Raw genomic sequence first — 25139 nt, forward strand, 5'->3', positions numbered from 1 at the left:
GTAGCCATCAGCCATCCTTTCCACGCCCACCCCCGTGACATCACGCTCCAGCTCCAAAGCCCTATACTGTTTCCACGACAGGCTGTACATGATCTGCAACAATGTGCATTAATAATTGATAAGTCTACAATGATCATTTTCACCCATCTACGTGTACATGTAGTGAGCTTAAGATTCGCTCAGTTAACGCTGTTTTGTGCCTATGCACGGTTCTTAGTGTTTCTCCCTGCGCTCGGCTACAGCGGCTGACACGAGAATCAGGAAATACAAGTCGGGTCAGCTCACTGCGTAGTTTCTTCGAGAAAAGGTCGAAGCAGGAAGCAGAAGCGACGGTGTGGCAGCTCGGTGACTGTGTGCAGACTCGGAGGGATCGCACCGCCCGTTCTGTTTGCGTCCTCAGGCCGGAAATGGCCTTAACAAAATGGGTTTCGTAGGAAGGATGTGTGCGCACACACGAGCCTGGGCAAAGCAGCGACTCTGATGCTGCTCGGCTCGTGCTCGCTGTAACCGCGCGACTATGGAGCTCGTGCAGCCTCCCGACAGCACGGGCTCCTCGGTCCTCTCCAGCACACCTCGTATTCCCGCCGGACGCTGGAGCAGGTAGCCGGAGAGGCTGTGAGCAGCATGCGGTCAGACGTGGAGTACAGCCCGGTGGGAGAGGGCCTGGGTATGCGGGACTTCTGGCTGTACGTGTGGCTGCGGAGAGTGGCGGTGATAGCGACTCATGTCACCGGCCTGGGCCTGACGCTCGTCCTCTCCCTGCTGTCCAGACCCGGAACCAGTAAGTGTTGTGTACAGTGTTTTATCCCCGTCATCAAACCTGCCAAATATAAGGAAGTGATTTTGGTTATTTGTGATTTAGTCATTCACGTGACTGATCAGCTGCGTGGGCTTCTTTACTGATCAACGTAGTAGTAAAATAAATATTATTATCATGGTTTTCTTCCAGTAAACAAAATGATCCCGTTTCTGATGATAAAGATGTAAACGAGTGCAGATTAGAGCCCGTGTTTGAGCTGTTGCATCACAGTGCGTGTCCTTGAGTGGGTACGTTTAGGTTTTGCTGACGGTCAGCTTGCTGCTGTTGAAGCTGCAGCACATGGTCAGCTGATGATTGTGTCATTAATCTGCTGTTTGTCTCTCCAGGTCTGTTCTCTTGGCATCCCATGTGTATGTCTGTCGCTGTAAGTTTCCAGTCCTCACACAAACACAGACACTCGTCTCACTCCTCTCACCCACGACCGCTCGCGGCCGATGGCCATATCTTTCTAATGACACGCTGGAGTAAACGGGCAGCTGTGGCTCTTCTCGCATGGCTTTCTAAGCTGCTTAAGGGGATATTTCAAGTAATGGATGGAGATGTTGTCTCAAAAACAGGTCTCTTCTTTTCCTGCTAGCTTTCAGCCCACTACATTCCTCCAGTCTCTGTCAGCTTTCCACTGTAAATAATAGATTTGAGGGAGGATATGTTAACACTCAGAAAAGGAAGCTTAGAGATGGGTGATATATACAAAATATCTGATGCAGTGATAAAGTCTGAGTAAGATCCTGGAAAGGATTGTTCCCACTCAGCTGTTGGATCACCTGAATGATTCCAGAAGCTCCTCAGTCCGGCTTGAAGCCGTTTCACAGCACAGAGACGGCTCACAAAGGTTATGAATGACATTTTGTTAGCAACAACTGTGGTAAACCTGTATTGCTTGTTTTGGTGGCTCTGACTGCTGATCTCTCGACTACTGCATTGTGTGGGAATTTCCACATTGGCACTTTCGTGGATAAGATTTTGTCTGTGGCCCCTCTGCCGTCGGGTGCACCACAGGGATCTATTCTTGGGCCACTACTGTTTCCATTGTATCTCCTGCCACAGGGTGCAAAAACAAGAAATTTAAACAAATGCTGACGATAGCCGCCTTTATCTGCCTTTCAGTCACTGATAGCTCCTCGACTGGACTCCTGCTTGATCATCTTAGCGATGCTAAGTCATGGATGGCTCTAAATTCTTTAAGTTTTAATGAACGTAAAATGGAACGAACCCCAGAGGTTACTCTGCTGCTCTGACTGTCACCCGACAAGCTCAGTTACTAATCTTGGGGTAAAAATTGACTCTGTGCTTAGTTTTGATGGCCACGCAAACGGGGTGGTCAAGTCTTCCTTTTGGCACCTCATGCGTCTGTCGAAGGTTAAGCTTTTTCTTTCCAGGCGTGACTTGGAAACTGTCATCCATGCTTTTATAACCTCATGCTTGGATTACTGCAACTCCCTTGTAATAGCGGTTGGCCGTGCCTGCAACTGCACAGTTTGTAACTGGTAAAAGAACATTTGAGCATATTACTCCGGTACTTAGAATCTACTTTAAAGGGTTTTTAAATCCTTGGTTTTTAAAACCCTCAAATGCTCCGGCGCCTGTATATCGGCCCTATGCCCCCCTCGTTCGCTCAGCTGAGCAGCTGTTGCTCTCAGTCCCTAAATCATGGCTGAACCTTAGAGACCGAGCGCTCTCTACTGTGGCCCCGAAGCTTTGGGATGATCTTCCTCTTCACATTAAATGGCCTGCATTTGTACAGCGCTTTTCTAGTCCATAGGACCCCAAAGCGCTTTACACTACATTCAGTCATCCACCCATTCACACACACATTCACACACTGGTGATGGCAGCTACATTGTAGCCACAGCTGCCCTGGGGCGCACTGACAGAGGCGAGGCTGCCAGACACTGGCGCCACCGGGCCCTCTGACCACCACCAGTAGGCAAACACGGGGTTAGTATCTTGCCCAAGGATATTTGGCATGCAGGCAGGAGGCAGCCTGGGATCGAACCACCGACCTTCTGATTAGTGGCTGACCTGCTCTGCCACCTGAGCTACAGCCACCCATTAGGGAGTCTACATCAGTCTTTGAATCCAGGTTAAAAACGATAGAATAACGATTTATTACTCTTATTGTACTTTTTATGTCTGCTGGTCGGCCATGTGTTGTTTTTAAAGTGCTATATAAATAAATGATGGTATGGCCTAGTGTTACACACTGCTAGAATATGCTGTTCTCTCAGTCTCATCAGAGACCGGCAGCCATAATAATGCACCAGATCTGAATGTTAATTCAACATATGCAGTTACTATGAAACTCGAGTAGCTGAACAGGTTGTGGTCAGCTGACTGGCAGTTGAACAACGCTCTGTTTCTTTGCCTTGAGAAAGTCTTGGGTAAAGCTTCGGGTTATTGTCCATAGGTCTGACGTCATCATTTATCCTGCTACATCTGTCTGTAATCATCCACTTACAGGCCCATCCCATAATATGCTGGTGCTGTGCGTTGCTGTATTACAGTTTGTGATTCCCAATCACATTAGATGTCACTCATGTACACAGCACACACTTTGTCTCCTTGAATGAACTGGGCAAAGCTTGATGTGCAGAAAAACAGGAGTTTAGATCGTTAGAATAAATTCCCACAACTCTACATCTAATTAATCGCTTGTTGAGTTTTCATGGCTGGATCTGTATCACCACTAATCACCAAATAAGCCCCTTTACTAACATCTGTTTCCTCTCACTGCAGTACTGCCTGTGCATGACCGAAGGTATCCTGCTGTTCTCAGCAGAGGGATCTCCCTTCTGCTTCAAATCATGGAAGAGTAAAGTCCGTCTCCACTGGTTCTGTCAGGCTCTGGTCCTGATCGCTGCAGCCACTGGACTTGGGTTCATTGTGGCCAGCAGGAATGTGTCGGAGCTCCCACACCTGGCCTCCTGGCACAGCCTGCTGGGTATGTGTACGCTGACCGCCACCGTGCTCCAAACGGCCTGCGGCATCGCTGTGATTTTCCCCAAGCTGCTGCGTCTCTCCTGCCCCTCGTCCAGACTGAAGCTGTACCATGCCACCTGCGGCCTGGTTGTCTACCTGTTTTCCACCGTGACAGTGATGTCTGCCATGTTCACTGACTGGTTCCAGGCCACGGCGAAGGGGGTGGCGTGGTGGGCCTTCCTCATCCTGCCTCTATTCCCTGCCTTGGTGGTGATGAGCCAGATCACTAATGCCTATCTACCCCGCAAGAAGCTGACCAGCTAGGAACCAGCAGCAGGTGGCAGAGACATCCAAAAGGAATAATGAAGAAATAAAGAGTCTTCTTTAACTTGCACCCTTGCAAGGGTGGAATTTATCCCTGAGTGAAATGTCTTTACCAGTCATCACTGTTAGCAAGCAAGCTAGCAGCTGTGGTGTGGTGAGCTATATTTGTATTAAACTACAACTGAAATAAGGGATTTTAGGGCGTAGCTTCTGGGAGAGGTTCTTTTTCCTTTTCTTCATACCTCGAGTGCTACAAGTAGCTGGCATCTAGTGGCCTGTAGAAGAACTGCAGCATGAAACATTATAGGGTTGGTGTTTAAGTATGGCTGCCGACTACTGTTGGAGTCCCACAGGTGGCGCTGGTGCACACACCTGGACTGGTTTTGTGTGTCTGCGGCTGTGGAGTCTCACTGCTGTTCACTGTGTATGCTCGGTGAGACTGTGTGCAGCCTGATGAACATTTACTGCTGACTGTGTGAGAACATGGAGCTACACCAGGTTATACACCAACATGAAAATTCTGATATTTATTGTTTCATGATATTTTTTGCCTTTTGACTTCTTATAGGTGCTACATTGTGACACAAAAGGTCTACCAAAACGTTTTCAAATTGCAACCCTGTGGCCTTCTCCACAGATTCACAAGGCTGATTTGATTTGATGCACATTTACAGCTGGTATCAACCAGCTAAGAACAACCCGACACTGTCCGATCTGCTCTGCTCCAGGCTGGATCATGGAAGTGGCTGATAGTGTGTCCTGCACTAGAAGCTGTTCTAACTTCCACCATCATCAAACCCTGTTGGTGCATCCAGGGCAGACTCAGCTGAGTTCACAGAAAGGTTGATCTTCAGCTTTCTAGAAAAGCAGATATTTTGAGACGCAGTAATCCAGAAGATGAATGTAAACTATTTAAACATGTTAACTGGATATACAGTTCAACTTTACACCAAAGCACAGAAACAGTCGCTTTATATTTTAAAGTAAAGACCCCACAGTAATACAGAGAAAACCCAACAATCATGTGACCCCCATGAGCTCAAAACAACATACTGAAACAGTTATTCATCACTTGGTTGCTTCAATACAACCCTTGGGCACATGTATGCGGACGTTTCGTGGCTGTTTGGACCTCGCTCTCTCTTCACCGATCAGGTCTGGCTGTGGTAGCAGCTTTAAACCCAGGCTGATGGAGGGGCCCAGTCTGGATCACATTCCTGCATTTTGTAGGCTGCTTTTCCTACAAGCCACCGTGAACAAAGCAGCCAAGCAACGAATTCAATTCAAATTAAGACTTATTTGTCACCTACATCAACAATTATGTTGTGATACGCAAGGCAAGGCAAGTTTATTTGTATAGCACAATTCAACAACAAGGTGATTCAAAGTGCTTTACAGAGACATTAGAAACAAGAACAAATAAAAAGCATGATTTAAAATTGAATAAAACAAGCAAATAAACTAACTAACTAATTAACAAACAAACAAACAAAACAGTATATAAAATCAAAACAGATAAAATCAGAACAGTAGATAAAATCAGTAGTTAAATGTAAGTTTTGAAATTTAAGCTTAAAGTGTGGATTTGGTGCTTTATTCAAATGCAGCTGAGAACAGGTGAGTCTTCAACCTGGATTTAAATAAACTGAGTGTTTCAGCTGATCTGAGGCTTTCTGGGAGTTTGTTCCAGATATAAGGAGCATAAAAGCTGAATGCAGCTTCTCCGTGTCTGGTTCTGACTCTGGGAACTGATAAAAGACCGGATCCAGATGACCTGAGGGATCTGGAAGGTTCATACTGGGTCAGGAGGTCATTGATGTATTTTGGTCCTAAACCATTCAGAGCTTTATAGGCCAGCATCAGAACTTTAAAGTCTATCCTCTGACGGACAGGCAGCCAGTGTAAAGACCTCAGAGCTGGACTGATGTGGTCCACTTTTTTGGTCTTAGTGAGGACTCGAGCAGCAGAGTTCTGAATGAGCTGTAGTTGTCTGACTGATTTTTTAGGTAGACCTGTAAAGATGCTGTTACAGTAATCAAGCCTACTAAAGATGAATGCATGGACTAGTTTTTCCAGGTCCTGTTGAGACATCAGATCTTTTATCCTTGATATATTCTTGAGGTGATAGTAAGCTGACTTTGTTATTGTCTTAATGTGTTTTTCTAAGTTTAGGTCTGCATCCATCACTACACCCACATTTCTCGCCTGGTTTGTGGTTTTTAGATGTATAGATTGAAGTTCTCTGGTGACCTGTAATCGTTTTTCTTTGGCGCCAAAGACTATTACCTCAGTTTTGTTTTTGTTTAGCTGGAGAAAATTGTGGCACAACCAGTCATTGATTTCCTCAATGCATTTACCAAGAGCCTGTACAGGGCCTCGGTCTCCTGGTGACATTGTGATATATATTTGTGTGTCATCTGCATAGCTGTGATAGTTTATTTTGTTGTTGTTTATAATCTGTGCCAGTGGGAGCATGTAGATGTTAAACAGAAGGGGTCCCAAGATGGAACCTTGGGGAACTCCACATGTGATACTTGTCTGCTCAGATGTGAAGTTACCTATTGATACAAAGTATTTCCTGTTTTCTACGTATGTTTTGAACCAGTTTAGTACAGTTCCTGAAAGACCTGCCCAGTTCTCCAGTCGTTTGAGTAATATGTTGTGGTCAACTGTATCAAATGCTGCACTGAGATCCAGTAAAACTAGGACTGACATTTTTCCACTGTCTGTATTCAGACATATGTCATTAAACACTTTGGTCAGAGCGGTTTCAGTGCTGTGGTTCTGTCTAAAACCTGACTGGAAGGCATCGTAGCAATTATTCTGTTTTAAGAAGTAACTGAGCTGTTGAGAAACTGCTTTTTCAATGATCTTACTTAAAAACGATAAATGACGCATTAACTGCAACTGCAGACTGACCTCTGTGTGAATGCTTGGAGCAGACTAACCTGTGAGCTGGAGTGCTCTGGGACGTTACATTTGGTCTTTGAATGGCTGCAATCCAGGCCATCCATCAGCTCTTTGTTACTACGGAAACGTGGCTTCCATGATGTAATCTGATAACAATGATCTCTTTACTCGTCGGCTTCCTGTGGCCGTCATGTGACCGGCTATTGCACCCATATGGAAAAGATGTATATAAATCTTATAGTTTGTATCTGTCTGTGTGAAACTTGTATGAAAAGCATACAAGAGTGAAAACATATAAGATCCCTTGAAAAATTATATAATGAAACTTGTATGTTTTGGATACTAAAACAATGTATGAAAGTAATGAGAAAGTGGCCACTTTCATGAGTAATCACATAAGTTTTTACTATTTCTTTTCCATATGGGCAGTTAATAACACAACAGCTCCTTGCCATTCTTTGTGTTTCTTTTCATCGCTGTGTGACTGCTTCCATATGAAAGCTTGCGTGCTTCTAGTACCGCTCGCCACTCGTACCTACAATCCTTTGCGGTTTTACCCCGGAAATGACATCACGTGCTCAGTGTCTATATGCAAGTGCTTTGGTGACAGTGGGAAGGAAAAACTCCCTTTAACAGGAAGAAACGATGCAGACAAGGCTGAGGGAGGGGCGGGGCCATCTGGGTGAGGGGAGGAAGACGTCTGCTTCCAGATTCTTCATCCATGTTAGCTGCTGGCTTATGCAAATATAAAGTGCAACATAAAAAGCTGATTGCAGTGATTGAGACAGCAGGCAGGTCTTTCTTACTGTGTCTGATACAACAACACAACCTGTCAAATACAGACTCGTCTTCTATTTGTGAGAACTCCAGTTTCAGTGAAGGACAAACCAAAGATCACATCTAGTCTAGAGACGATCCTTTCCCGGCACAGTCTATCCTAAAACATGGATTTTATTCATTTCGAGCTCAAAGAGCGGGTGAGACTGTCCTGAGGATAACTAGCTGGGCGTGGATTTGTCTCAGGGTTGCTGTTCATGAGCTGACCACAGTGGGTGTTTGTATTTATGTGACCCTCTCAGCTCTTTGCTTCTGTGAACCTGTAATAAATAAGGGAACACATCTGTAATAAAGCCACATCTCTCTTTATTTGCAGTTAACGATCGTTTGTGAGCTAATACTGACCGCTGAACAGGATAAACAGGTGGGAACTATTTGATGTGAGAAATCTTAAATGCAGTCGTTTTATTCGTGCAACAGCAGGAACCATTCCACAGAGCAGCGTCAGGTATTTCGTGTTTATTAGCGTTCACAGGTACCAGTCCACAGTGACCATAAACTTTCACGGTTTGGTGATTTAGTCCCACGCCTGGAGTCTAACAAATGCTCCCACTGCTTAAGGGACAATGCAGACCTGTACATGCAGAGATCTGAGTGCTGAGAGCCACAGAGCAGCACTGCTGTCATGTCTTTAAAGCAACACAAACCTATGCTTGCACCGTGTCCGTGAATCATGAGCAGACTGAAAACGTCGGGCTGTCATCAGCTGGGACTGTGGGACAGACGAGCGCAGCAGCCAGTGTTGCTGATGTTTTCTGCAGGCGTGTTTGTGGCGCTGGGAACCAAAGGGTCGGCTAAGAGTCGCCGCCTGCTGGCTTGTCCTCGCAGATGAAGGCCACAGAGTTGTTCAGAAGGTCGTACATGTTCACCTCCACCAGCTCTGCTGATGATTTCACCTCTCGCCCATCTGCCAGAGCTAGAAACACCTGCTGACCAACCCCCTGCTGCCTTGGCTCCTCAGACTCCGCCCCTTCCTGTCTGCTCCCTGTTGGATTGGCTGGTATCACCTGTGGGGTCAGACAGAGATAGTTTTGTAAAGGTTAAACTGTTTCCAGCTTTTCTGCACGCAGTAAACCCACAACTTGTTTTAGTTGTGTACGTCTGAAGTGACAAACCAGCGCTCGTCTCACGCACACTCAGGAAAGGCTCTGAAAGCTGAATCCAAGCACACCATTGTTGTTCTTGTGACATTACCAACAAGTCTGATGTGTCACATGACCCTCTTCCTACTGAAAAACTAAAGTTGTATCCAAGATGGCCGACTTCTAAACGGCCATGGTCCACCTGGAGGAGTTTGCCCCTCACATGTACTAATGTGCCACAAACAGGCGTTACTATCACCAACCGTCCCCATGTTGTTACGCTGTATCCATAGAAACGGCCCCCCTGTACTCTGGGGCACTGGTCTGTGGCACATTCTGGTTACAGTGTGCAGAAAACACATGAATGGAAAGCATCATATCAAACTTGTAACCAATCACAGTTTTGTGTTACTGTTGTTATTAATATTAGAAAGCTAAACACACAGCACAGCGGAGCAGTGTGACTGCATGATCGGGTCATCCGTTCATCAGCCACACAAACGTCAGCGCACATGGATCAACCAGTCGACTCATTGCTGCAGAAACATCGAGTCAGCATGTTTGTACACAGGAAGAGCAACAGAGTCCCGTTGCATGCAGGGAGGAGTTTCAGCTGGATCACGGCTGCTTACGTATTTCAGGATGTCGTGTTGGGACCACACTGAGGCGGCAGTGACATCATGGCCCAGAGCGGCGTCCCGCTGTGTGTCTGAGGTAAAACAGCATTATTTGACTATCTCACTTGAGCCAAATGCAGCGATGTGGTTGGTCAGATACGCTGATTCAGCTTGGTTTGAAAAGTAAAAGCTGCAAATTCTCCCAGGATGCACCTGAGCTGAACAAACTGTACTCCACCATCATCCTGATGAGCCTCAAAGCTCGACAAATACAGGACACACTTCACTCCACATGCTGTCAGCCAGGAACGGGACATTATTATTTCATCTTCATCTGGACGTCTGTGTGATGTGCTTGTTACCGTGTCGGAGGTGGAGGCCTGCTCTTCCTCCCGGCTCTCCTGCTCCTGCCGTGTGTCCACATGGCAGGAGCAGGTGCTCCTGCAGCTTAAGCTGAGAGGAGCAGAGCGTGGAGCAGCGGAGCACCTGAATGCCTCGCTGCTGATATGCTGCGTGCAGATGTTCTCCTGCATGTCCTCATCTCCACCCAGCACAGCCACAGAGCCTGCAGCACAGACACTCGGGGTCAGTGACAACAGCACAGGAGTTGCTGCTGTGATTCATTAAACCACCAGCTGCCTCTCTAAGACCTAACACAGGAAATCCCAACCATCCACTTACCCAGGTCACGGCGGACTGGAGCCAGGCCTGGGTGACACTGATATCACAGTATTTCTTTGGCCATTTCACAGTACACCATAACCTCCACAAACAAGTGTTTATTCAGCCACACAGGGCCTACAACCGCAGTGGTACACTCACTCGACCACGCCGTTATATGAACTGACGTGTGTTGTTTTAACCACCAGGTGCACACAGAGGTTTTCCACAGTGACTGTACTGTGACTCTGTGGGCAACACTGAGCTTTAACTACAATCACAGCAAGGATTCATGAGACCAAACTACTGAAATAATAAGGTGCTCATAACATGAGATGACCTCAGGTACAGAAACCAGAGGTATGCGTGGAACAGTCACAGGTGTCACAGCTGGTGGATTCATCCTGTTCTGTGGGGAGACGTTCACACGTTTAAAACACTGCATTTGTCCTGCAGAAAATGAGGAAACGTTCCGGTTGGGAGGGGGGAAATAAATGATGCATTCACAGAGTGTGGGAGAAAATCAACTCGCATTGCATGCAGACAGCTTAATATTGCCATGGCAACTTCTACTCGATGGTTATGATCATTTTAACCATCGTACGTGGAAAGCATCGAGTATATCCGCCTCACTGCCCACCCCAGCTGTTCAGTCGAATTGTTGAATGTTGTCCTTGTGCTTCTTAAGTTTGTAAGGTCTGAGTTCAAGCTGTAGGATCAAGACGTTCCTTTGTCCCGGACCACCTCTGCAGCCTCTCTGTGCGGGGGGAGGATGATCACACCTCCCCTGTTTGGTTCCTGCCCTTTGTATGGCCTCACTGTGTTATCTGTGGTGAAGCACACACACACACACACACACACACACGCACACACACACACACACACAGAGACACACACACACACACGCACACACACACACACACACACAGAGACACGCGCACACACACACACACGCACGCACACACACGCACACACACACACACACAGAGACACACACGCACACACACACACAGAGACACACACAGAGACACACACGCACACACACACACAGAGACACACACAGAGACACACACGCACACACACACACAGAGACACACACACACACAGAGACACACACACACACACACAGAGACACACACGCACACACACACACACACGCACACACACACACACGCACACACACACACACACACACAGACACACACGCACACACACACACACACACACAGAGACACACACACACACACACACACACACACAGAGACACACACGCACACACACACACACACACAGAGAGACACACACGCACACACACGCACACACACACACACACAGCCTTGTCTTTGTAGGGGGGGTCACGAGGGGAGGTACGATTGTATATTGTGAGGCCGTCGTCGGGTCATTTTGTGGCAGACACCGACTGTCTTGTTTTCTTCATGAGGAGTAAGTGTCTAAAGCAGCGGGCTCGTGGAAACACAGACCCAACACCAGCTATCTGAATCATATCTGTTATTAACCTCTGTCTCTCTTCCACAGCATGTCTTTATCCTGTCTTCCTTCTCTCACCCCAACCAATCACAGCAGATGGCCCCGCCCCCTCCCTGAGCCTGGTTCTGCTGGAGGTTTCTTCCTGTTAAAAGGGAGTTTTTCCTTCCCACTGTCGCCAAAGTGCTGCTCATAGGGGGTCATATGATTGTTGGGTTTCCTCTGTATGTATTATTGTAGGGTCTACTGTACAAAATAAAGCGCCTCGAGGCGGCTGTGGCTGTGATTTGGTGCTGTGTAAATAAAGTTGAACAAACTGACACAGGGCCAGAGGCGGTCAGTCTGCACACAGACGATTACAGAGAACACTGCAACAGGAGGCCTAAGATTTTAAAGACAAATGAAATAAATGTTTTATTAATATTTGTGTTTTTACATCTGTAAACGAATGGTGGACATGCCCTCTGCTGTTTGACAGCTGTACAGTGTACTCTCTGGGATCTTTTGCAAACGCAGAGATTATTATTATTATTGTGTCTTTGAATTACAGACAGATTGTGTTTTTGTTGGAGCTCCAGTGAAGGACGGTGCACGTCCAGGACCGGCTGTTACAGGACAGTGCATCAGTGCGGGGCTGGCGCTCACCTTGGTGCTCAGCAGCCTGGTGTTTGGCCAGACTGACAGAACTAGGGAAGAACTTGAAGCAGACATCGCACTGGACCAGGTTCTTGAGCTGCCGGGTGTGGTTGGCAAACACATCAGGGTGGTTAGTCCTGTTGTGGTACCACAGTCCTGACAGTTGCTATGGCAAAAGAAAGGTTGAGAGATGTCACAGACTCTGTAGCACACATGTGTGTGAATGCACGTGAAGATGACACATGAATGTGTGCGTTTAGTTGTGCAGTCACAAGTTGCCCAATACTGTCCTGTGTGGGTCTAAGAGGCCTCCACAGCTGAAACATGAATCCAACACACTGCACTGAGCCCATCCTCAGCCACGCACGGTAACACAATCTGTAACACACTGTTGGTGAAGCCACGCATCGATTGACAGCGTAAAGTGCTTTGGGGTCCTTAGGGACTAGTAAAGCACTATCCGGTCATTCAGTCTGACGTCACTAGCCGTGTCTGGGTCTAAACTCCGCTGCAGGTCCATATATCAAACGATCACTATGGCATTACTGAGAGTTAAAAACTGTCTAAAGTCTTTCATCTTTAATAAAATGATCAGCGTTCTGCTCTACCAGGTGTAACAATTGAGTTTAACATCCAGGCATCCATGAAAACGGAATTTATGACATTTAACGGAGTTAGAAGTTAGCAGGGAGTTAGCTCGCTAGCTTCTATCTAAATACAATATAGCATGTCCTGACTGCGGGGTTTTGGAAACAAATTAAAACGTACAGCTCTGTTATCACTTCCAACATAAATGAAGACAGAAAACTAAACAGCAGTGACGTTTGTAGGGCTACTGAAGTTGGGCTAGCTGGTATATAATGATGTGCTACGTGACCGCTAGCGACACAGCTATGTTAGCATAATATAAACAAGCTAACTTTTTTTCCACTGGATAAAAGTTAACGTGAGTGTTCTCAGTGGTCAGGAACAAATGTAATCGCATGGCAGGATGCTGTAAAAGGACCAAACTTCAGCCAGGAGAACAACTGAGATAATCCATCCACAATACGAGGTTAGTCATTCATATACTGCTGCATGGGCTGGGCTGTAGTTACATCCTAAGGTTTTAAAAACTGAGCTTAAATAAATGATTAGCGGTAATAAAAGCCGAGGGAGGTCAACAGTGATCACTGACTGTTTTAGGAGCTTTTTGAGATCAAATAGAAGAAAATACAAAACATTAAACATGTTAACAACACAAAAGCCATATTAAACGCAGACTACTTTAGACCCGGAAGTAGGATTCGTCACGTCATCACTGAACAACCGGATATAAATACAGACCATTTACCATTTTACAAACATGGAGTCGTCACGGTGTCCAACTGGCTCGGTGTACCTGGTATGACTTGTTGCAGAGATCACAGCTGAAGGGTTTTGTCCCAGTGTGCGTGGGCTTGTGTTTGTCCAGGAGGGCGGCGCTGGTAAACAGCTTACTGCAGGTGGGACACTTGTGGAACTCCTTGGGGTGAAACTCCTGGATGTGCTGCCGATGCTCGTCCAGCGACGAGAAGCTGAGACAGCACTTCTGACAGTCGTGGGGCTCCGACAGGTCTGACACAGAGCAAACACACCGTCACTGAAACCTGACCAGCACACACAAGCTACCACAGTGTTTGGTGCATTCCCTGAAGAATCCCATTGCTCCCAGTAAGGAAAGGAAACTGAACCTTGGTGCAACCCCTTCATGATGTGTTCTGATAACTGGCACGAGTTTAAGTCGGGCTGCAGCTACACCCGTGTTTCCCCACCTGATGGAGCCACGGCGCACCTACGTGCCGTGGCTCCATCAGGTGGGGAAACACGGCTGCAGTGTGATGATGAAGGTGATTTGTGAAGACCCAGGCAGCAGATCTGATCCACGCTTCTACTGGGTTTCACACCATTAGTACATATGAGACTGTTACTGGCATTGGTGAGATGTGAGGCCCCGGCAGGACCTGAGAGGTCGTCTGCGAGGCTGAAGACACAACGTCTGACGTGTCAGTAATAGTCACAGGGCAGCGATCAGCTGGGACGTACAGGTGCAGTCGGCCTGAAGCCGCTACAGGAACACGTCCGCCTTTGACAACATGGCTGTTAAATGAAAAGTGCCCCACCCCAAAAACAGCTGCATGTATGGATCATCAGTGCCAGTCCTTCATATGTCAGAGAAGCCAGTATGTAAACGCAGATTTCCAAACTTTACTGCAAAAACGTTCTTACGGTGGAAGGTGTGCAGGTGCACAGTGAGCCCGCTGGCCTGGCTGTAGCCTTTGCCACACTCTCGGCATACGTAGGGCCGGTCTCCCGTGTGCGTCCGCACGTGACGCGTCAGCTCTATGGACTGGGCGAAGACAGCCTTGCAGTACTGGCACACATACATCTTCCCTGGAAAATCAAAGAAGCACACAAATGTTGTCTGTACATGCTGCATGATAGAAATACTGCATCTGTGCACGCTGTTGGTTTCTGGGTGTTGCACAGCAAACAGCCTGGAGGAGCCAGGACACCCTCTGATTGGCTCGCCGCCGCGCCGTCATCACACAGATGCAGTGAGACCCAAAGGCCTTAAAGGTGGGCAGAAAAGTACAAAACAGCACAGCCAGACTGGAAACTGCCCAGTTTGGCTGCGCTGTTGTGTTTTGTTGTCCACAGACTCGAGCTGAGTCGCACAAACCTCTGTGCGTCTGTGCGACTCTCAGCTTCTCTGCAGGATTATTATTGAAATGCTGCTTTTAAAAAACATTGTACGCTCGAGTCTTCAGCGCGGCTGCGACGCACATCAGCCTCCTGTGTGTTTGTGTCACACGGGAGGTTATAAGCTGCCTGCTCAGCTGCCTCTCTGCGTTTGGATGAACCGCAGCACCTTCTGCTTGTTATGTTTTGCACATTTCACCAAATGAAGCTCTGTTTAGGTACTTTGTCGGCTTCATTTAGCACATTTTTCACCACTGCTGCTTTTTACACTTCAGCTGGCTGGTTGCTGATCTTATACCATTAAGCTCATTCATCAAATTCTACAAACATCTGAAAGCATTTCAGTCTTCAGCCTGTGTTTCTGCTGGGAAAGGCTTGTTCCAGGTAGTGTGACTGCCGATGAAGCGCTCCATGTTCCTCAGCTATTCCACCACCACTAGATTCCTCTTCTTTTGTCATGTGTGCTGGTGTGTTTCTTATTTCTAACTTTATATTCAACTTTATTCAACAAATTTCCACAAATCCATCCAAGATTCATCTGAAGCGTGATCCTTCAGCTTCATCTTTGAAGGCAGTGACGTCCTCCCACTGTGTGGGAACCAGTGTCTCCAAGCCTATCCTTGTTTCCTGCTGTTCTCTAGCAACACAAACCTCCAGCAGCAGCATCACAGCAGACTTTTTAATGTGATAATTATACGACCTTGTAGTTTACTGTTATATTCCTATGTTCCTTATAGATTTGAATCACCAGTTGAGTCACATGATCTGTGACACGGGATCTCTTAGATTAGCCCGATCCTGCCGACAGCACACCTTCATGTGGACGTGAAGGGGAAACCCCGGGTTGGTTTACAGAGTCAGAACCTGATGGACATGTCAGGGTGAATCCAGATGAAGCAAACGAGCTGTGTAGCACAGGTCCTTGGGTCCAGCTCAGCCTTGATTCATGCTTTTGGAAAAGGCTTCAGGCTTAAAGCTGCTCTTTGAGCTCTGTCTCCCAGTAACACTCTCCTAAAACCCAGTCTAACCCTGCAGTGGTCGCCCACTGTCTTTAATAAACACAGACCTAAAAGTAATGACCACAGCCCTGCCCACTACAACAGCACAGTCACCTCAACTGGAACAAAAGAACCATACTGGTGCACTGTGATGATGCGCGGGACTCTACAGCTCCACACTGACACCACTAAGGTGGATATCACAGCCAGCCAAACGGAGCTTTTCAACCTCCACGCTTTGTGCCATCCCTCCTTCCTCTCTCTTTCTCCCCTTGGTTTCCTTGGTGATAGGTGTGTCACCTATCAATAACATCATCATCATAACTCTGTGGGTTTGAAGTCTCAACACTTTATCTCTCTGGTTTGTCCTGGATGTTGAACCTTTGTTTTGTTCTTGTATCAGTGACAAGCTGTTACACGTGAAAGACACATATCACCACTTGTATATCACACAACCCCAAGTGTGTGTGTGTGTGTGTGTGTGTGTGTGTGTGTGTGTGTGTGTGTGTGTGTGTGTGTGTCTTACCCTCAGAGTGTCTCTTTTTGGTGTGGTATGCAAGTGCAGCAGCCACGCTGAAGCTCATGTCACAGTGCTTGCAGTGGTAGGGTTTCTCCCCTGTGTGCAGCCTCATGTGATTCTTCAGAGATGAGTTTGCACCAAACTTCGCGCCGCATTCATCACAAGCAAACGGCTTCTCTTCAAAGTGCTCAGTGCGCTTGTGGTAAATCATACCTAAGAAATGAGAAGCACTCATTAAATGGAACAAAGTGAAACGATCGCTGTGCTGTGACGCGCGAGCTGGCCCCAAACTGAGCTCAGAGTTCATGTTACGACAGATGTGATCTTTCCCACAGTCCTTTTGCACACGGCAGCACACGTTTGCTGCCTACGCTGTACGCACTGCAGCTGTGCTGACCAGAGTCGAGTGCACAGCGGGGAAACCACACATCTGTCAGGTACGGTGTTCCTGCCTTAGAAGGTTTCTTTGCTGGTGAAATGACCTGTTTCAGGTCCTTTTGAGATTCAGACTGTAGCCTAGCAGCAACATCAAATGTAAAGCAGCACAAAGTTATACTCCACTCACACAGCAGCAGCTAGCAGTGCTGGCTGCCAGCTCGCAGCTTCCATCTCTGACTGGGATTAAACCAGCAGCCCCATGTTTTCATTACATTCATATTTACCTGATAATTCAGGTAGTGTTACTGCTTGTGACGCTTCTGTATAGTAAATGCTGAAACCAGAAGCCATAATAAGAAACACGTCAGTACCTCATCGACGGTTCCTGCTCTGATCATTATCAAACACCAACACTGTGGATGCAGCCTGAGAACAGCTGTGAGATCAGCACGCCATTTGCTCCAGCACAGACACTGATCACATCAATAATCTTGCTTTAATGTCACGTGACTTTACCCGACGGGTGGGCGAAGGTGCGGCCGCAGAGGTCACAGGCCGCCTTCTTCTTGACCCGCGTGGCGCTGCGGTGAGCCTCGGCCCGGTGGCGCTGCAGGGCCCGCTTAGACAGCTTCTCAGGACACTCGGGACACTGCTGCTCACACTCCTGGGACATGGAGCAGCGCTTCATGTGTGCTAGCATTCGACACTTGTAATCAAAGCTCTTCTTACACCAGTGACAGCAGTAAGGTTTGGCGTGACAGGAAGCAGGAGAGGAGCAGGGAGGGGAACACTCGGTTGCTACAGCTGCATCTTCCTGCTCCTCCTTGTCACCGTTTTCATCTTCTTCCTGGACACGATCTTCACTCCTGTTCTCCTGCTCTGAGTCAGCTGCAAACATGGACGACAGACTCAAAATACGTAGAAGACATCCACTAAAAAAGCTTCCTATCACATCCTGTCCATTTGCTGGACGGACACAAATGTATATAAATACCGAGCTGTCCTTAATGAAGACAGACCTACACATCGTCTTTCATGTTACTCCCGGTGCTCGTCTTTACCTCCAGTGTGGCTGCCATCGGGCTGCCGTACGCTCCTCTCCAGCTCCTCCAGCAGAGGGAGCAGCTGTGTGGGACAGGACGATGAAGCTTTCTGCTTGGCGGTGCGCAGCAGCTTGATAAGCCCCTCCTCTCCGATCTGACCCTCTTTCACTTTACTCATCAGCTTCTCCGACACGGAGCTGGGATCAGCCTCCTCACAGCACCGACACACAACCTGAGAGAGCACAAAGTGCAAACAAAATGAAATTGTGGAGCAGCAGCAACCTTCCAGTCAGTAGATGGCGCCCTCGAGCTACAGCCAGGAGCCGTCACAGCTGTAGCTCAGAGCGAGTTGTGCGCTCACAGTACGCTGACCATGAGGTGGTGCGGTCAGCGAAATGGGAACAGAAATGTGCTTTTGGCTCCAGTACGTAGAGATACACTGTTACTGTCGTCGTCTTCTATGTGGAGCCACAACTGTGCTCGAGTGATTCCTGACACTGTCCAACAAAGGGGGACAGCCTGGAGAGCTACTGTTCAGGGCTCAAACATGTTAAACAACGTGCAAGGGAGGGGTTCTCAACCCGCGGCTCTGGAGCCACGCGGGGCCTGGGACAATGAATACATTAAATAAATTAATAGTGTTTAATTGAAACGTGTTTATTAGTGTTAGTGACTTCTACACTGGGAGATTACTGTGATCTTGAAATATGAAATTTAAATGATATTTGATTATTTTTCGTCGGTCAAACGAGCGCCACACTTCACCTCAGGAGGCCACTGTCACTGAGAATAACTGCAGTGATGCTGAGGTAACCGAGACGTGCAACGGCATCCCGACACGAACGTGTGGATCCTCAGCTCCACAGACGGAGGTGAGCAGCTGCTCTCCACCCACGCCTCACAGACGACAGCGGGAACTTCCCATCGTCCCGTTAACCAGGTAAGATTAATATTTATGATGATGCAGATATTTTTCAGTGACACAGAGATTTGTTTCCAATGTATTTCTTAAATTCAGCTCGAGGCTCAGGAGGCTCAGAGGCGAGATGACCGTTAGTTTGCTACGTGAATCCTTCCAGCTTTTTATTGTGTTGGTTTCTTGTTAGTATTTTAGTACATAAAGAAAATGTAGTTTTCTCTGTAGCACTTCATGTGTTTCATAAGCAACACACTTTGTATGTCGTTGTTTCTACAAAGCATGAAGGTCAAAGGTCAGTATTTACAGGGGCATCTTCATTTTGGATGTGTTTGCAGCTCGGTGGCTTTTTTATGAAACCGGGTCCAAACGGCTCTTTGGGTGTTAAAGGTAGCCGAGCCGTGAGCTAAGGTGGTATTAGATGGAGTCAAACTGTAGAAGAACCAGGGCTTCCTGTTGTACCTGTCGCTCTCTTTCTGTCAGGCTCTCTGCTGCTTGGCTCAGCAGTTCCACAACAGACGACGTGTTGGCGAGGAGACCAGACTCGCTGGACAGCCTGGCTGCCGACGTGTCGCCACCTTCTGAGGATTTGATGTCTTCGGGCCCTGTGGACAGAAAATAAAGTCTAGTTGTTATCTTGTTTATTGTAGGGAGACTATTTTAGACCAGGCGTGGGCAACTCCAGGCCTGGAGGGCCGGTGTCCTGCAGGTTTAAGATCTCATCCTGGGTCAACACTCCTGAATCTCATGATGAGCTCATTAGCAGGCCTCTGGAGAACATCTGGAGGTCAATCAGCTGTGTCGGATCAGGGACACACCTAAAACCAGCAGGACACCGGCCCTCGAGGCCTGGCGTTGCCCACGCCTGTTTTAGACTCTATTTCCAGTAACGTGTGATTTGAATTATTCCTAGATCGACTCACACTATTAAATTCCCCAAACTACGGGTTTAAACATAAGAATGACCTGATGTGTCAGGGAGCTCCACGCGGGCCCTTTTAATCGCCGGCTCGTCATCGCGGTCATGCTCAAACGATTCTTTTTTCAGCTCGTCCGTCACCTCCGCCTCGTCTGAAGACGGGTTGTGCTTGCTGGGCGAGGCTGAGCCTTCAGGCTTCATATTCGGGGCTTTGTCGGTCACGGTGAGGTGTGGCACAGCGGAGCTCACTGATACCGCGGGCTTCTGGTTCACCAGGCTGGTGAGGACTTGCTTAAAGCCAACGGCCACGTCATACATCTGCAGGCTGTCTGCAGCGGCGACTATGCGACTGACGTTGTGTTTACCTGGAGGCAGTTTACCAGTGTAGACCATGTCCAGGAGGCAGCCAAACTCCTGCGAGGAAACCACAGCTGTGTCGATGGAGATGGTGTCGGAGCCATCCAGGAGAGACCTGACGGAGACAGCACCGTTCTGCTTTTAAGCTGCAGTGTAATAAAAGCGAACAGCGACTGCAGCAGCCACCTGTACACCGTGCTGGCATCAATATTAAAGTATGACGGGAGCAAACACAAAGAGCACATCTGTAACAGCTGCTCATAAACTTTACTCACGTGTTAGATTTCATGGTCCTCAATAAACACATTTTTAAAAAAGCCAAACTAAAAGTTCATGAGCTGAATTTGACTCATTCTTCCACAGGAGCGCTGCTGAGATTAGATGAACGACTGTAAGGTCCAAATATGTGACTGCAGAAGAGTCACCAGGTCTACCTGAAAAGCATGCTGGAGGCAGCCAGCACCAGTTTATGTGCGCGATGACGACCCTCTCCCACCAAGATGGTGCAGTCGCAGAAGTGCTCGTCCTTCCTCAAGGCCCACAGCTGCTGCATCAGCTGGCTGCTGTAGTTGGGTAGCTCCATCATGTTGGTTTCAGGGCGACTGCACCAACCACAGCTGTAATCGTTTCATGTCCAAACACACAATCAGGCCTGCAGCATTATCACAACTCATCACTGGTACTTTTCACTAAAACTGCGTTTATAGCGTACTCACTCTGTGCGCCGGCAGCACGAGAAAGACTCACACAAAGCTGCAGTTTATCCGACTACTGTGTAAAAAGCTAATGTTTTTATTACAACATCAACTAGTGTATGAAGCACCACGTGATGCCGGACACGGTAACGCGTGGTGTCTTATCAGCAACTAACGTTCAGTCTTCTTAAACAGTGTTTACCGGAATGTAACTAGCTGTAGCCTAGCTAAGGTTGCTAATGTGCTCCAGAGAAGCTAACTAGTTCCTGTAATATTAGTGAAGCACGCTGCGATACAGGAGCGCTCCCAGTAGAATAAACCCCAGACCATCACTAAGGGCTGTACCTTGAATTATTCAATCCGAGTCTTTATTTAAACTTCTCTGCTGAACAATTCTGCCGTGCGCAATAAAGCTCAACTGTTTTGAAAATGGCGACACGCAGTACGTGAACAAATTGCGACACTTCCGGTTGAAGAAGTCTCATCACAGCGAGCGGTTCGCTTTAAATCTGTTTGTATGACCGTTGGGCCTTCACCGGAGTAGTCATTCAGGGACGTGCGGTGTGGGCTCGTGTCAAACAACAGCTCCACAGCTCATTACAAATATATTCTCTCAAAATTATTAAATTAACGACAAATACATAAAAGCTTTTGCCTGGAACAAGAATCTGTTATATATTCGTAATACAGCGGATGTTCCCCGGGCACTGGACCGGTACCGGTCCGTGAGTGGTTTGGCACCGGGCCGCGAGAGTTGAAGCTCGGGTGTGAAATGTCTGGTTTCCAGGGGGTTTGTCGTGTTGTAGGTGCGTCTTATTTTGAAAGAAATACGTACCCGTTACTATAGCGACCAGAGAGCATTAAGGGGCAGAGAGGAGGACGTTACCGTCAGTGTTGGCGCGTTTCAGCAGCACGCTGCTAACAGACAGTGAATTCACGTTTACTGTTATATTTACAAGATACCGCCGCGGTTCTCTCGGTCGTATCGTTTTGTTGTTGCATTTGTCCGCCACACCTTAAAGGCCGCTCCGTGGCGGTCTGACGCTAAACCGTCCGGGGAGCACAAGAGGCTGCGCACCGCTGGTTTCGATGTTCACCACAGCGACTGTTGCTTTGAACATTTCTGACTTCCTCTCAGTTCACTGCATTTGTGGGATGTTTCAGAGAGCACTCGATGCAAACCAAAGCATGACTAGGACAACAACAGTTTAACAAAGTCATTAGTTCAGTGGTTCACTAGAATTGAGATAACAAGAACATTTTGACAGGAAAATAACGGTGCAGGTTTCAACTACTGAGACCATGTCTGATCCAATGAGCAGCCGTAGTAGATGACTTATTGGACATCTGTAGTAAATGTGATATTTGCTTTCTATTCATGCAGAAGTATCAAGAAAACAAAAAGCTGCTGCACCGTCTCATCTACAGAAAATATACAATAGAGCTGAGGCAAGACCCGTGATGCTGTGTGAGGAAGTTAGGAAGCACAGAAAAGTGAGGGTGGGAGTAACAGATGAAGTCTGTATGGCCTGTGATACCCACAGACACTGAGCTACAGTGTCTGTGCAGAAAGACCAATGAAAATGGGTAAAAGAACATGAGGCGGGTGGAAAGGTGAAACTGGAAGTAGTGAATGTGGGCAGGCTTAAATTCCTGGTGTCAAAAGCCCAACGCAGCACAGTGCACAAGAGAGGAGGTGAAGGTGCAGGTAGGGTGGAGAGGTGTTGGTGTAATATCTGAGAGGGAAGGTTTACAAGATGGCAGCGAGAGCCGCTCTGATGTTTGGGCCCGAGACGCAGCACTGACGAGAGGCGGAGCTGCAGGGCGTGAGATGCTTGTAGTGAGTGATGAAGATATGAAAGGGACAGCACAGGCGGGAGTTTGGAGACAGAGGCGCGGCTGGCATGGTTTATACATGACCTGCTGCCAGGCAGGAGGAGAGGAAGACCACAGAGGAAGACCACAGGGATGCAGTCCAGCCAGGTAACAACAGACCATCTCGGAACAGGACGATATGATCGCAGACGACCTGCTGCTGCAACCTGGAGCAAGTTCATTCATTGGCTGTTAGTGAACACTGATCAGCAAGTATCCCATGAACTGACACAGACGTGTCAGGCCCTGAATGAACTCAACATTATGAAGGCAGGGTGCTTTGAAAATAACTTTATTGTTTATAAGAAATAACAGTGAAAAGAAGACAACGTGTCACTGCTTACATTTGTTTCTCACCATTTCATTCTCTCCAGCGTATGATTTCCATACTTTGTAGCTATGTAACTGCAAATGCCACATCGAGTGTGTGTGTACAAACACACACATATGCTTATATATACACATACATATACATTTATATATGTATATATAAAATGACTGTGTGGAGGTAATACATGTTCTAAGATTTATGAGCCAGTATATTTGCAATAATTAACAGTAACTAGTGCATTCTTCTGACAAACCTGAAAACGCTGCAGTTACAAGATAAGCTTACACACAACAGAAAGAAAGAGCATCATCTTCAATTTGTCTTCTGTCATAATTTAAAAGATTGAAAAATAAAACATTTTCTTGACCCACAGCAGATCTGAGCTGAAGCCAGGTCTCAGAGTGCAGCGTCTCCAACCTGCTTTCTTTACAAACGTTCGTATCACAGGCCAGACAACCTCATGTAGAGGAACTTTGCAAGATAGTCACAGTTTTATCAAAGAAAGCCTACTCAAAAGGTAGAAAAACAAAGTACAGAACAAATTTAAGAGCTTATTTATATGGACACAACATATTCAAGCTTTTTTAAACTTTCCATCCGTCATCGTTCCAGTTCAAGCACAGCTACAAACAGCTGTCCTCAGTGGCCGAGCAGCCCGGTGCCTAGAGGAGGTCACAGTGATTAGAAAGAAATACAAACACTGTCCGGTCACACGCTGTGTCACAGGTCTGTATGACGAGTGATATGATGAACTACACATCGTGGCAAAATACAGTTTATGGCAATATTTCTTTCTCTTCTACCGCCCCCACAAGAATCACGTGACAGTACGAGAAAGAGCCGTCAGCTGCTCCAAATAAAGCTCAGACTCAAACGTTAGAACAGGCTTTCCCCCGCAGCACGCCGTGTAATAAACACAAAGAAACATGTTAGCTTCATGCGTGGGCCAACACACTCGACGCCCAGCTGGAAACACTTCACACAGGTCGAGGTCACAGAGTTTACAGTGAAAGCACTACTTTGTGACGTGTGGTTATCAGGATGAGAAATGTCTTATATGAGAGTTTGGTCACATTGCACAGCCCTAACACCAGCTGTTTGTGAGTCCTTGGGTTTATGTCTGTGAAGGATCGTCCACGTCCTCATAGTCCAAGGAGCTTGGAGAGAAAAGCGTCTGGACTTCTTTAAGTTTCTCAAAGACGTTTTTAAGATCTCATCCGAGAAGCTTCTTCAGTTCTGAGGAAGCTTCTCGTCTTCAACGAGCTTTCCAAGCTCATTAGACTTGACTTTATGCTTTCTGCTGCTGCCAACTTGTGGATGGGACTGGGAAAACAAGGACACTGGCTGCCTGCTGAGGCGGGTAGGCCTGTCTTTAATAACACGCTGGGTTAGGCTGGGATTGTAACAGCGCTCATCATTAGAAAACAAACACGTCGTCTCTCGTTATACAGCAGCAGCGCTTATGCATTCACACACATTCATACTCCGATCAGCTGGTTCAGTATCCAAGGATACTTTGGCATGCAGACTGGAGCAGCCAGGGATCCAGTCAGTGCAGGGGTGTCCAACTCCAGGCCTGGAGGGCCGGTGTCCTGCAGGTTTTAGACGTGTCCCTGACCTCCTCAACATGTCCTGAAGTTCTCCAGAGGCCTGGTGATGAACTAATCATGTGCTTCAGGTGTGCTGACCCAGGGTGAGATCTCAAACCTGCAGGACACCGGCGCTCCAGGCCTGGAGTTGCCCACCCCTGACCTACAGCCAGCACTACCTGTGGCTCTCCTGCAGCTATTAGACAGAGGGCGTATATACAGCCTGTTTCAGACACAAAGAACTTGGGACAGCCCACATGTGGTTCCTATTCCCAACATTTGGGCTTGTTAGTAAGAAAGAGTTTACTGGTGTCATTCCAACTAACGTATTTCACTTTTTTCCTTCACCTGCTCCATATCCCAGCTGCAGTGGCTCTGTGCCCTACACTGTGACCCACCACTATTATGTTTGAAGTAAAACATGCTCACCTTTAAATCCCTCCTCAGGCATTCTCACTGTGAACAAAGAGGAACAGCCAATTTAAGAAAGCAGTCCTTCTTTTAATC

General features: G+C 47.4%; 2 protein-coding genes, 1 long non-coding RNA gene and 1 pseudogene across 5 annotated transcripts in view; 2 read left to right on the forward strand and 2 right to left on the reverse strand.

The window, feature by feature from the left end:
- Nucleotides 1-8119, forward strand: cyb561d1 (cytochrome b561 family, member D1). The gene is made up of 3 exons (XM_085455559.1): nt 1-781; nt 1147-1184; nt 3557-8119. Exons 1-3 carry the CDS (start codon nt 625-627, stop codon nt 4061-4063), a joined length of 702 nt encoding a protein of 233 aa, XP_085311685.1. The 5' UTR covers nt 1-624; the 3' UTR covers nt 4064-8119.
- Nucleotides 8095-22465, reverse strand: zbtb40 (zinc finger and BTB domain containing 40; annotated as a pseudogene). The gene is made up of 12 exons (XR_014920346.1): nt 21673-22465; nt 20577-20759; nt 19833-20257; nt 19329-19471; nt 17969-18182; nt 17424-17795; nt 16536-16742; nt 14538-14702; nt 13672-13886; nt 12300-12456; nt 9872-10074; nt 8095-8817 (listed from the first exon to the last, which is right to left on the reverse strand). The product of XR_014920346.1 is annotated as a zinc finger and BTB domain containing 40 (transcript).
- LOC146708729 (uncharacterized) overlaps nt 18181-25139 on the forward strand; it is a 14144-nt gene continuing 7185 nt past the window's right edge. Inside the window, exon 1 of the long non-coding RNA XR_014920348.1 lies at nt 18181-18890. This is a non-coding gene — a long non-coding RNA (uncharacterized LOC146708729). The remainder of the gene's footprint in view (nt 18891-25139) is intronic.
- Nucleotides 22989-25139, reverse strand: part of usp48 (ubiquitin specific peptidase 48) — a 27773-nt gene continuing 25622 nt past the window's right edge. For both annotated transcript variants that reach the window (XM_085455557.1, XM_085455556.1), the window contains exons 26-27: nt 25062-25088; nt 22989-23705 (exon numbers count right to left, since the gene is read on the reverse strand). In XM_085455557.1, the coding sequence (XP_085311683.1) occupies nt 23683-23705; nt 25062-25088 (50 nt within the window). In that variant the 3' untranslated portion in view covers nt 22989-23682. The remainder of the gene's footprint in view (nt 23706-25061; nt 25089-25139) is intronic.

The sequence above is a fragment of the Copadichromis virginalis genome, linkage group LG5 (assembly GCF_057382275.1).
Source record: "Copadichromis virginalis isolate Kocher_CV1m ecotype Utaka linkage group LG5, C_Virginalis_male_GT1.1, whole genome shotgun sequence".
Taxonomy (NCBI): domain Eukaryota; kingdom Metazoa; phylum Chordata; class Actinopteri; order Cichliformes; family Cichlidae; genus Copadichromis; species Copadichromis virginalis.

What these genes read in the sequence shown, in the direction of transcription:
- cyb561d1 (XM_085455559.1), top strand. Translation starts at nt 625, where the DNA reads ATGCGGTCAGACGTGGAGTACAGCCCGGTGGGAGAGGGCCTGGGTATG. An exon ending in GCTGTCCAGACCCGGAACCA is followed by an intron (nt 782 to 1,146) that starts GTAAGTGTTGTG and finishes TTGTCTCTCCAG; the next exon opens with GTCTGTTCTCTTGGCATCCC. An exon ending in CCATGTGTATGTCTGTCGCT is followed by an intron (nt 1,185 to 3,556) that starts GTAAGTTTCCAG and finishes CTCTCACTGCAG; the next exon opens with TACTGCCTGTGCATGACCGA.